The 13043-nt window shown below is 35.7% G+C and overlaps 1 protein-coding gene across 1 annotated transcript in view; it reads left to right on the forward strand.

Moving 5' to 3' along the window:
* SPAG16 (sperm associated antigen 16) overlaps window positions 1–13043 on the forward strand; it is a 694984-nt gene that overhangs the window by 16425 nt on the left and 665516 nt on the right. Inside the window, exons 4-5 of the mRNA XM_036254344.1 lie at window positions 2141–2259; window positions 8030–8167. Coding sequence (XP_036110237.1) covers window positions 2141–2259; window positions 8030–8167 — 257 coding nt within the window. The remainder of the gene's footprint in view (window positions 1–2140; window positions 2260–8029; window positions 8168–13043) is intronic.

A 13043-nucleotide genomic window follows, 5' to 3' on the forward strand; every position in this document is an offset into this window, starting at 1 on the left:
TCTTTGCTATTTAATTAGTGCATAAGCCCTATCAGATTTGATGTTCTCAACATCTCTCATTTCCTCCTTGCCTTTGCTGTTCACTTGGTCTACCTCAGATTGACCGCCTGTCTTCTCTCATTGGCACTACTACTACATGCTGCTGGTGCTTTGGTCCTTTTACTTCCACCTAAGAGATGTTTCTAAACACAGATTTGAATTGATTACTGCTCTGCTTAAATCCCCAGGGTGCTTCTGTCTATGCTTCTGATGTGTTTTTTTTTTTTTTTTCTTTTTCTTTTGCCTTGAGCTTCCTTTCATCCTTTTTCATCCACTGAACTTTCTCTTCTTTTGTAAATTCCAGCCCAAGTATCTCCTTAACAAAGCCTTTATTCACCTACTCAAGACATGTGAAATGCCTTGGTCACTTTACTGAGCAGCTCTCTATTGCTGCACTCATTACACTATCTAGAACCTCTCTACTTAGAAAAACTCTAATTTAGCCCTGGCCGGTTTGGCTCAGCGGTTGGAGCATCGGCCTGCGGTCCGGAGAGACCCGGGTTCGGTTCCCGCTAAGGGCACGTACTTCGGTTGCACTTTGTACCCGGCCCTGGTTGGTCGTGCGGGTGGCAGACACTCGATGTGTTCCTTCACGTCGATGTTTCTCTCTCTCTCTCCCTTCCTCTCTCTCTCCCTCCCACTCTATCTGTACAAAAAATGGAAAAATATCCTCGGGTGAGGATAAAAAAAAAACGAAAAAAAAAAAAAAAGAAAAACTCTAATTTATAGCTTTCATAGGTAAAGCTAAGCTATATGCTAGGGTCACCTCTGTCACCAACAGCTTTCTGAGCCACAGGTAGGTGGAATATATTTTTTAGTTCAACAGTCTTCAAAGTGAGGCATATTTTGCTAGGTAGTGGAGTGCTTGCTTTTTGTGCTTATTCTGAAGAACTTTATTAATATCACTAAGTTAGTTATAAAGCTATAAGAGTTGTATAGAATGTGTAATTGATATAAGGTGCAGTGGAAGATTATATAGAATTGTTAGTATGTGTATCCGATGTATTTAGGAAGAGAAAGGAAACGTGTTTAAGAGGACAGGGATCTACCAGGTATGTTGCAAACACACAGCAACATACACACAGCAGCCCACAGTCATCTTAAGAAACTAAAGTAGATACATTCTCTTCTTTCCTCCTGTGTTCCTGATTCCTTCAACTATCATCCATATGATATTATAAAATATCATATTCAAATTTATTGACCCAAAACTCCAAGGTAACATTTATTATTGTATAATGAATGTTTGCCTCCAGCTGTATTATGCCCTCACCTAACAATTCTATATAATCTTCCACTGCAGTGCAAAGACTTGACATCTCATGATGTTTCATGTAAGGTCCTGAATATAATCAACATTGTTATAGAACATCCTTTAAAAATAATATTAGAAAAGGGATTCTAAATTGTTCTGCTCAAGTTTAAAAAAATATATTATAAAGCCCTATTCCTTTCAGGAATTTTCTGTAGCCCCCAAATTTGCTTCAACTCACCACTATTTTGGATATCATAGCACCTGAAAGTAATTAACATCAGGGTCAAATTATGTATAGTATTTTTGAAAAGAACTTTTAGGGCAACAAAGATTATTTTTCTTTCCTGTATTTCTATGTAACCATTCTGTGCATCCTGTGAACCTGGTATGTAACCACTGCCAGTGTAGGAGGAGAAGTAGGAAGGAGAGGTCCACTGCTGAGTTTGTGTGTGTGAAACTAGATCTGTCTTCCACATGATCAGCAGTTAGACGAAGAAGTCCTTGCCAATGAAAAGAAAATGAATACAGTCTGGAGACAATGATGCTGTTGTCTTTTCTTAAGAATCTCTTTGTTCTTTGATTTATTTTATACACTGAATTATGTGATATTGTTTTTATGGCTGTCTTACTTTCATATCTCACTTGCTGAAATATCACCATTTTCCTAGTTTAGGTGCCTGCAAACTTGTTTTCTCAAGGGTCATATAGTAAATATTTTACGTTTCGAGGGCCATATTGTCTATCTCAACAAAAATAGTTGAAAAAAATGAACAAATGAGTGAATGAATCAATGTCATTAATCAAAGATTTGATTTTTTCAGAATTAATTGTGCATTTAAATTTCAGGAGCAGAAAACAGTTCTTCCTTCAAAGCCTGTCGTACCTGAAGTAATAGAAGATTTTCTCTGCAATTTCCTGATCAAAATGGGAATGACCAGAACTCTTGATTGCTTTCAATCTGAATGGTAAACAATTATGTAGATAAATAATTCTCTAGAAATACTAACAACATTTTATTTAATTAATTAATTTATTTTTATTTTTTATTAATTAATTTTTTGTTACAGATGTTTCTCCTTTCCCCCCCCCCACTGATTCCTCCCTCCTCCTCCCTCCCTGCCCTGTCCCCAGCTTTGTTGTCCATGTCCATTGTTCATGCACACATGCATATAAGTTCTGTGGTTTATCTCTCCCCCACCACCCCCTCTTCTGGGGATTGTCAGTCTGTACCCCACTTCCACGTCTCTGGGACTACCCTATTCCTGAGACTGTTATGCTCATTATATTCCACAAATAAGTGAGATTATATGATACTTGTCTTTCTCTGTTTGGCTTGTTTCAGTTAGGATGATACTTTCCAGGTCCCTCCATGTCGTCTCAAAGGATAAGAGATCTTTCTTTCTTACAGCTGTGTAGTACTCCATTGTGTATATGAACCACTGCTTTTTTATCCATTCGTCTACTGATGGACACTTGGGCTGTTTCCAGATCTTAGCTATTGTAAATAGTGCTGCTATGAACATGGGGGTACATATATTCTTTCTGATTGGTGTTTCAGGCTTCTTAGGGCATATTCCTAGAAGTGGGATCACTGGGTCAAATGGAAGTTCAATTTTTAATTTTTTGAGGTAACACCATATTGTTTTCCATAGTGGCTGCACCAGTCTGCATTCCCACCAGCAGTGTACCAGAGTCCCCTCTTCTTCACACCCTCACCAACACTTGTTTGATGATTTGTTGATGGTGGCCATTCTGACAGGTGTGAGGTGATACCCCATTGTTGTTTTAATTTGCATCTCTCTGATGATTAGTGATGTTGAGCATTTCCTCATATGTCTCTTGGCCATTTGTATGTCCTGTTTGGAGAGGTGTCTATTTATTTCCTCTGCCCATTTTTCAATTGGGTTCTTTGTCTTCCTTTTGTTGAGTTATATGAGCACTCTATATATATTGGAAATTAACCCCTTATCTGATATATCATTGGCAATTATGCTCTCCCATACAGTGGGTTGCCTTTCTGTTTTGATGATTGTATCTTCTGCTGTGCAGAAGCTTTTGAGTTTGATGTAGTCCCATGTGTTCATTTTCTCCTTTGTTTCTATTGCCTTGGGTGATGTGTCAGTGAAAATTCTGCTGTGTATGATGTCTGAAATTTTGTTGCCTACAGTTTCTTCTAGGATTTTTATGGATTCATGAGTCACACATTTAAGTCTTTTATCCATTTTGAGTTTATTCTTGTGTAGGGTGTAAGTTGATGGTCTAGTTTCATTTTAGAAACACTAACAACATTTTAACATGCACACTTTTAATCCTGTCATAAGACTAATGTCAGTCAGTTTGTGCAAAATGGATGAAATGGATGGAAACCTTTCCCATCCCCACTACTGAAACCAAAACACACACACTCCCGCACCCAAACACATAAATGCTCATAATCAGAATATTAGTTTCAAATAAATTTATAGTAAGCATCTTTCTGAAATAAAAAAAATTAGGTGATTTTTAAAAGTCAAGAAAATGGAATATCTCCTGGAGTTATATACTATAGCACAAAGCTATTTTATGAAATACCTTTTCTAATATCTTCTGCATAATTAGTAAGGGTATTATTTCCTGCATTAAGACATTGTACTTTGCTTGTTTTACTTATAGTGTAACGGCCTGCCTTTCTCCACTCACACACACGATTCATTCGTTTTCTATAAATTTTCCTTCATGTAGAAGTAAGTGGGAACATTGTCAAATAATGCCTAGAGACAGTATTTTCTTGCTATAATTGAACATTTTGATAACGTACTGGTGATAAATTTCAGCAGGCATGCTGTCTTGATTCATTTGCTGCAGCAGTGATGTCACTAGACATGTTTTCAGTGCCCTGTTCTTTAACAAAGCAGTATTACATAACTGGATATGAAAACATGTTTGATCTTTAAACACCACTGCATATAACAGAGGGAATGAGATGATATGTAAAGATGTTTTTCAAGATGGGAATCTTGAAAGAAAATGTCAATAAAGGTGCTTTTTATCTTGATTTAGACCGAGAAAACATAAGAACTATTTTGATTTAGAGTCCAAATTTGTATCTGTTTTTCATATTGGCTTGAGGAATCATAGGACCAGAACTAAACTTTTGCAACTGTACTATATCTTTCTTGTGAAAGGCCCTCTGCTTCTAGTGATAAGTTAGGATGGTGCTGGGGATTCCAACATCTTCAATTTGGGCAGTAGTCAAGGGCATTTTGTCTTTGTTGGTGAAATATTTCTCTAACTCTGCAAACATGGAAAAAAGATTCTCATTTGTTGCTTACTACCTGTACGACTGTTTTTCTGTCTTTCATATTCTATGCCTTAAGTGACATCACGGAGGAAAAATAATGCTTCCTCCTCTTGCACGATTTCCATGTGCACTGGAACTCTGTTGGTTAGTCAGCATTGTGGCAGTGGTATATACGCAGATCGTATGAAAGCCCGTGCACTTTCTCCATGAAATATATGCATGTACTCCATTTCTATATCATTGTAATTAGTTAATGGACCTTGTGGTGACTATTAAGACCATTAATGCAAATTTACTGGCAGTAATTTATTGACAATTCTATTGGTAGTAAATTTTGTTTCCAGTTCTTAATACTTACATATTAACAGTTTTCAGTCTTATTCTAAGGGTAAGGAGGAAGGAATAAAGAAGACCAGGATATTTCTTTAAAATACACACACAATTGCACCTGACAGAAAACCAAAATATCTTCTGTAGGAAAGAAAAGATTTTACTGAGAACTATATTTTCACAGTTTGTAGATTAAAATGACTAATTATCTTACAGTATCATAATAGTCTTAATGAGTTTAAAGTCATCATTGGTATTTTTATATGGATAGTATAAATTTTGCTTGATAAGTAACTTTTGAATGTCCTGAGCTATATATGTTATAATATGTGTTATGTTGTGTTATGTTTAATTGTTACTTATTTTTACCACTTATTAATTTATTTACATAGCATTTAATATAGAGGACTCTATATCATTATTTTCTTATTGAAATAAGTGTTTTAGTGATTTTTCTCTGGATTAAGTAAAGCAAGTTTCTGAAAACCAATTTTATGCTCAGAAAAGCTTTATTTTTCAATATTTCAATCAACCCTTATGTCTTTTCTTCTGAGATAAGTTTAAATCACATCCTAAATATAGATAAAGTAGGAATTTATGATTAAATGGTTATCTATTTGGTATTTTAGAAATTGTGGAAAATATTAATATGATTCAATTATCTTAACCTTTTGAATATTCTGTAGGGCTTTTCTTGCTTTTTAAAAAAAATTCAGATAACATATGTAACATAGAAGTATATGACTATTAATTTGTAATAATAATAAAGTTAAGATTTTAATATGAAAATACTGATTAAACATTTTAAAACTAATGTTTAGCCCACCCATAGCACGTTTTATAGAGATTTGTTTACTAATACTTTATTACTTGAAATGTTTTTTATGTTGTGATTGTTTTTTTATTTAGTTTTATTAATTTCTATATTTAATTATTAAAATTATAGTTATTTACAAATCTGTAAATTATTCTCTGATATGTCGTCTTATTTCACTGAGGACATAGAAGTCCCATGACTCTGGCTCCCTCTCATCAACCTGCTGCCTCTGTCCCCAGGTATTCCCTTCCACCTGTCACAGGGGTGTCACCATACACACTGTCATCAAAGGCCACCCCTCCTCTTCCCTGCTGGAGCCGAGCTCCTCAGGCCTACTCAAGGACATTGCTCCTGCAGGTGTCCCCTCTTTCCTGCATTGCTGACTTTCCCCCTTTGTGCTAGGTCATTCCCATAAGCGTGCAGATGTGCAATACGATGTCTTATATCAAAAAAGAAGAAGAAATGAAAACCATACCTTGAACTCCAAATCCTTTTCTAGGTTCATCTTGATTTATTGGCTCTATATCTCCTTGGAAGCATTTGTTGCCACTTCCTCCTTTCCAGCTCTCTCCTACCTGCTCTGGGTCCACTTTCATCCCCATGACTCTGCTGAAATCCTTTCAGGGACTTCGCCAGACTCAGCCATTGACGCCAGTGCTCCTCTGTGCGCCCCCTTGCAGTTTGTCCCTGCGTTCATGCCTTCCTTCTCGCAGCACTTGATTCGCTCGGTTCCTGAGCCACAGCCTCGTATTCTCTTTGCTGCTTTCTTAGTCTCTAGTAGTAGTTCCTTTTCTTCCCATTCTCAAAACAGTCCTAGGATGTTTTTCATTTTTCTCTTTACATTCACTCTCTAGCTGGCCTCATCCAGTCTTGTGACTTTAAATAGTACCTATTCCCTTATGATTCCCAAATTTAAATTGTGTGTCCTGACATTTTTCCTGAACTTGGGACATGTATACCCAGTGTTCATCTTCACTTGACTATCTACTCGACATTGCATTTCACATGAATAGAACCAGTTCCTTGATTTCTTTAACCACCAGTTCATACTGCATTTGTCCCCATCTCAGTAAATGGCTGTCGCTCACCCAAAAACCCTTGACTTGTCTTCCTAACCAACATCTGACAGCTGATCTAGAAGAGACTCCTGCTGGCTCCACCTCTCCAGCACATTCAGAAGGGACCCTTTTCCCTGATCTCTGCAGCTACCAGGTTTGTTCACGCCACGCTCTCTGTCTCCTGGACTAGTGCAGCGACCTCTGAACTATCTCTAATTCTCCTCTTGCTCCTCTAGAGTTAGTTTCTTTTTTTTTTTTTATCCTCACCTGAGGACATTTTTCCATTTTTTGTTCAGATAGAGTGGGAGGGAGAGAGAGAGAGAGAGAAACATCGACGTGAAGGGACACATCGAGTGGCTGCCACCTGCACGACCAACCAGGGCTGGGGACAAACTGCAACCGAGGTACATGCCCTTAGCGGGAACCGAACCCAGGTCTCTCTGGACTACAGGCTGACGCTCTAACTGCTGGGCCAAACCAGGCAGGGCAAGAGTTAGTTTCTTTAAACAGATGCCAGACAAATCTTTTTAAAACATAAATCTGATCAGTGTCACGTGGCTTCAGTCAGATTGCGAGTAAAATCACATTCCTCTCTCTGGCTCCCTGCTGTCTTCTTGACCGGTCTTCCCTAACCACTCTCTCCCTTGTCCAGTTAGTTGGTTCCGATTCCAGATGCTCTGGATATACTGGCTTTTTGCTCTTTATCGTACATGCCAAGTGCTTCCTTGTCTCAGGCCTTTATCTGCTTTTCTATCAGCCGAGAAGGCTCCTCTCCCACATATCCACATGGCTTAGTCCCTCCGTTCCTTTAGTTCTCTGCTCAAATATCCCTTCCTTTTTTCTGGCCATCCTATATGACCCTAACCCCCATCACTGTCCACTTCAGTCTCTCTGTTCCTCTTATCCTGCTTTATTTTACTTCATGTAGAACACATCACCGTCCACAGGAGAATGGAAAGTTATTAGATAGGGACTTGAACCTTTTTGTTAATTTCACCAGTGTCTAGGTTAGTGCATGAAACATAGGAGATGTTCACTTATATTTTATTCACCTGATTGATACTAGTATGTAGAAATTCATAAATTATTATGTAAAATATGCTATGAATGTTGACATTTTAATTCATATGAGTAATATTGCAACTAATTTCTATAAATATTCCCTGAGACTTAACTTTTTGAGTAGTACATAAATTAAGCAAATTTTTAGAAAGAAACAACATAAAGCCTTTGGTCTCATTTTTTCATAGGTATGAATTAATACAGAAGGGAGTGACTGAACTTACAGATGTTGGGAATGTCCCAGATATCTATACCCAGTATATGCTTTTAGAAAATGAAAACAAAAATTTGAAGAACGACTTGAAGCACTACAGACAGGCAGCTGAGTATGTTAATTTTTAAATGAATTTTTTTCATTTGTGCCAAATAAAAGGAAAATGTTGAATGAGGCTAATATGTGGATGGTGGTTAATATACCAGAGCTGCATTCTGGAGAACTGAATTATATGTAAGTTGTAGTTGGAAAGAGTGTGAAAGACTTCGCTTGCAAATTAATTAAACATATGACCAGAACTCTCACAACTGCAACTCATCAATAAGAGTGGAATGCGGGGGGATGTGTAGGAGATGGTTAATTTACTATATAACATTCACTTCCTTATGTATTTTGATAAGCTTTTCATGATTTGTCAAATCTTCCCCTGTGAGGATAAGCTAATTTCTGAAATAATAATAACATTATAGAAAACAGAGGAAGGAAGAAGCTAGCGTATTCCTCATAGAGGGATTTCAGTATTTGAAAATTTCCCAAAGAAATTGTTATTTAGTAATTTTCCAACCTGAACTTATGCATAGATGAAAAACTTAACAAAGCCAAATCTCTCTGCATATTTCTTTTTTCTAAAATTAATGGAAGACATGCAATTTTGGGTGAACAAATTTAGATAAACAGATAGTATTGTTCTGACAAAGACAAATACATGAATGTGTTGACCTGTGTGAATCTCCTCATCTGAAACGATGTTAGATGGAAAATCAGGGCTGAAGTATGGAGACAGTTCAAGTGTTGTTCATTAATTTTTATTAAACATATTTGAAGAAGGGCTTTCTTTGTTAAAGAATCATATTAAAACAAAAATTGGATTAAAAATACCATATTGGAACATATTTTTATGATCTTTGTAAAACAGTTTACTGTAAAGAAATAAGACTTAATAGTGCATACTGAAGGAAATATTTAAAATAAGCTCCTATTGCCCTGGCTGGTTTGGCTCAGCGGTTAGAGTGTCAGCCTACAGACCAGAGAGGCCTGGGTTCGGTTCCCACTAAGGGCACGTACCTTGGTTGCAGTTTGTCCCTGGCCCCGGTTGGGGTCGTGTGGGTGGCAACCAGTTGATGTATCTCTCTCACGTTGAAGTTTCTCTCTCTCTCTCGCTCTCTCTCCCCCTTCCTCTCTCCCTCCTGCTTTCTCAAGATAAATGCAAAAATGTCCTCGGGTGAAGATAAAAAAAATAGAATAAAAAATAAAATAAGCTCCTATTTTTGAAAGGTGGTTGTAAATAAAAGACAGTTTGTATTGCCATTTATTCAATACTTATAGAAATCTTTTTGCAAACTATACAAATTTCATATTATCTATGGATGTACTATTTGGCATTTTACATTTTGAGTAGACGTGTATGATGATCCACAGAATAATATGTTCCTAGAAGCAGCATTCTGTCTATCCTCGGTGCCATTTCTCAGAAGTGGTTTGCGCTGTTGGCCCTGACGCACTGCGATGTGCAGACAGCTAATGGAAGCGCTGGGAATCTGACGCAGCACGTTTTCCGGAGAGCTGCCTGGAATACTGCTGCAGCCCCTGCACCCTCTGAATTACTGCCTGAGTTGGCTGGCTTTCTTCGGAATAGAGCCTCTGTGTGCAATGAGTTTTGTCCCAGTGACACTAAATGATCATTGTTGATTATTTGTTGTTTGTGGAGTATTATATTTATTATAACACCATGTAAAATATCAGCAGTGAAATTATTAACTTAATGTTAAAAAAGCCATGATTAAAACTGATATCACTCAAATTAAATCTGTTTTTTGGTTTATGTTTATTAATGTATCAGATTACTAAATGTTTATAAAACATACTCTATTTACTGAAATATATTTTTACTTTCAGCAATTTATGGTTATCTTTCAAATATATCAATTTGATATAATTAAACTTGAACAAATTATAAAAGGAAAATATTTACTTTCCTGACATGGAAAATTTGAAGGAAAGATGATTGACCCTTAGTAGATGCTTAATATTTGTATCATTGAGTGAATATTAAGCACATTGTCATTTCACGGTACGTTTTGGTGAAGTGTGTGACTGTAGCCTAATTCTATTGGAAACATTCTCAGAAAGTGGAGAATGAAATTTTGTTAAAAAATTCCTTAAAATATATCTGTTATGCCACAAGTTTACTCCAAACTGTGATGTTTCATCATACAGGTTTTAAAATTTGACTTGTGAGGATATTTTTTTCAATAGGAATCAATGATAAACATGGGATTCCCTAAAGTTTTTCCTTTTAGGATTAAGGCTATTTCTTAAAGCCATATAAGTATAGATGTTAAGTGCTTTTCTAATAATAAACAATATTTAATATGCAAAAGTGTCAGGTTACATATCTGATATCTGTTGTCTTGATTATACTGGTAGTATTTAATGATATATCTAGAAAAATCAGAGAGGTCATAAAGCTATAAGCTTAATACTTATCTAGGGGGAGTTGCCTTGGAAAAAGGACTGAACTTAAAGTTCAAACACTTAGCTTCCAATATTCTGCTACTTATTAACTCAGCTTTCTTATTGTTAAACTGGGAGTAATTATACATAATGTTATTAACTCCTAGGGAGTGATGTGATAATTAAAAGAGACAATCTATATTAAAGAGCTGTGTAAATCACAAAGTGCTTTGAAAATGTCAGCTATTATTATCAATATCTCTAACGGCTGTCATCCCTAGTAGATTTTTTTAAGTCCTCACATTAACATTTTTAAGAAATTCAGCAGTGATGAAGCATGAAAGAAGAAATGAAAAGGGAAAATATTTCACTCTAGAATATCATTTGAATTGCTATAATTAAAAATGAAATTGTCTTTCAGTTGTAAGCAATGCCAATTTTAGGACAGAGGTCTTCCCCTGTACTTGCTACAAATGTAGATTATACTCTAAAATTTAAAATTTGGTGTGTGGGGTGTATATGTATATATAGTGACATGTTAATGAGATTTTTTGTGATAATTGCTAATAATATATATATATATAAAATGTTGTATACCTGAAACTAATACATTGTTATATGTCAATTATACCTTGATTTAAAAAGTTTGAGAAATAACTTCTGGAAATTTTCCTTATAGATGTTTTGAAGAGGAATATGTATTATTAAGAAAATATTTATAGTTACATTAAAGTAAAAGTATAATATGTATTAGATACTGGAGAGGAATGATATATATAGTAGTTTGACATTCTTCTTTGGAAAAGGAGAATATAACTGTACTTTTATATGGAATGTAGATCAATATTTTAAATGCAGAGGTCTATAATTAAAGTGACCTGCTGCACATTTGTAGAGAATTATTGGTGGAAGAAAGACTAGATCTTTCACAGTTAAGACACTATTGTGCAAACCCTGTTTTATTTGGTAGTTGACATTCCGCAATATTCACCTCAGTCTGAGGCCCATAAAAACTGTTAAGAGTTGTATTAATTAGGAACCTTTTTGTTTGTGTTGTTTCTTTTCTTGACTCACATTTTCTGTCTTACTCTCATAATGTAGAGATTATATATTCTCAATTTGATGGTTTACTCCTAAAAACATCTTTGTACTTGTACTTTAACATCCTGTAGCCTGGCTTTCACCCCTCCAATTCTGCTGATTCTCCTTCCTGCCCTCCCTCTGGATCTAAGGAAATGAGGGAGATGGAGAACATTATTATATCCTGTGTAACCTTCTTACAGATCGATTTAGCTGGTTACAATACAGTATAATGAAGTCAAACAAGCTCCTTCTGGGACAGTTATGTCCCAACATCTGCTGTTACCAAACTCTGCGTTACTAATCCCACTCAGACTTTGGTTCAGAACAGATATCAGATCAGGTGTTATGGATAGAGCAGCACAAATTCGTGATGCTCTGCCTCTTATTAGAAAAGAGAATATAATTTTTCTCACTCCTCATACGTAAGTGTGGTAATATCACCCATCCTTGAGGGAAGCATTCTGAAGTGTTCAGCACAACGTCTGGCACATGTTAAGTACCCAGTAAAGTATAAATCAGTATTCTGTATTACACAATACTTTTTTCTTTCATAACAGTCACTACAGTTTACAGTTATATAATTATATATTCTGTTTCCTTATTCGTTTTCTCTATACTTCTATAAACATGATGGAGGCAATGATTGTGCTGGTCTTACCCATCGTGTATAATGCGTGTAGTACCTAATATATAGTGAATGTTAAGTGGGTAGAATAACATCATCACCATCTTCATCAACCTATTATTATTAACAGCAGCAGCAGTAACACGGAATAAACAACCAAGTGTGGTATTTCTTCCAGAGGGCACGGCATAACAATTTATTTATTTACCTGCTTCAACATTTTAACTCTGAAAAATAACTAGCATGTAGAAAATGAACAAAATAGAATTTTACACCTCATGGACCTATCAGACAGTTTTGACACAAAATTTTTCTGCCATTATTTCAATTCTATCCCCAGCAAAGCCCTACTTACTCTACACACAGCATATTACATTTTAGAGTTAATATGTATGAGTTGAAATGTACAAGTCTTAGCTATATATTTTCATGAACAGGTGATGTTTTATATACCCATCTTGATCAAATATTTCTATCAAGAAATCGTCCTCAGTCATCTCCGGTCCTGGCAATCACTATTTTGATATTTTTCACCTTAGATTAGTTTTGCCTGTTTGAGAATTTGACAAATGGCATCACAAAATGTTTAATGTTTGTGTTTGGCATCTTACACTTAGCATAAAGTCTGTAAAATGTATGTATGGTTTTGTGTTTATCACTGATATGTTCCCCTTTATTGCTGAGTACTATTCAAACTATATACCTCAATTTATAATTCCTTTTTCTATTGTTTTGTTTCCAATTGTGGTTGTTATGAACAATACTGTTATGAACATTTGTGGGAATAAGTTTTCTTTATTTTGAATAAAAAGTTAGGAGTAGAATT

The sequence above is a fragment of the Molossus molossus genome, unplaced genomic scaffold, assembly GCF_014108415.1.
Source record: "Molossus molossus isolate mMolMol1 unplaced genomic scaffold, mMolMol1.p scaffold_m16_p_11, whole genome shotgun sequence".
In the NCBI taxonomy this organism is placed as follows: domain Eukaryota; kingdom Metazoa; phylum Chordata; class Mammalia; order Chiroptera; family Molossidae; genus Molossus; species Molossus molossus.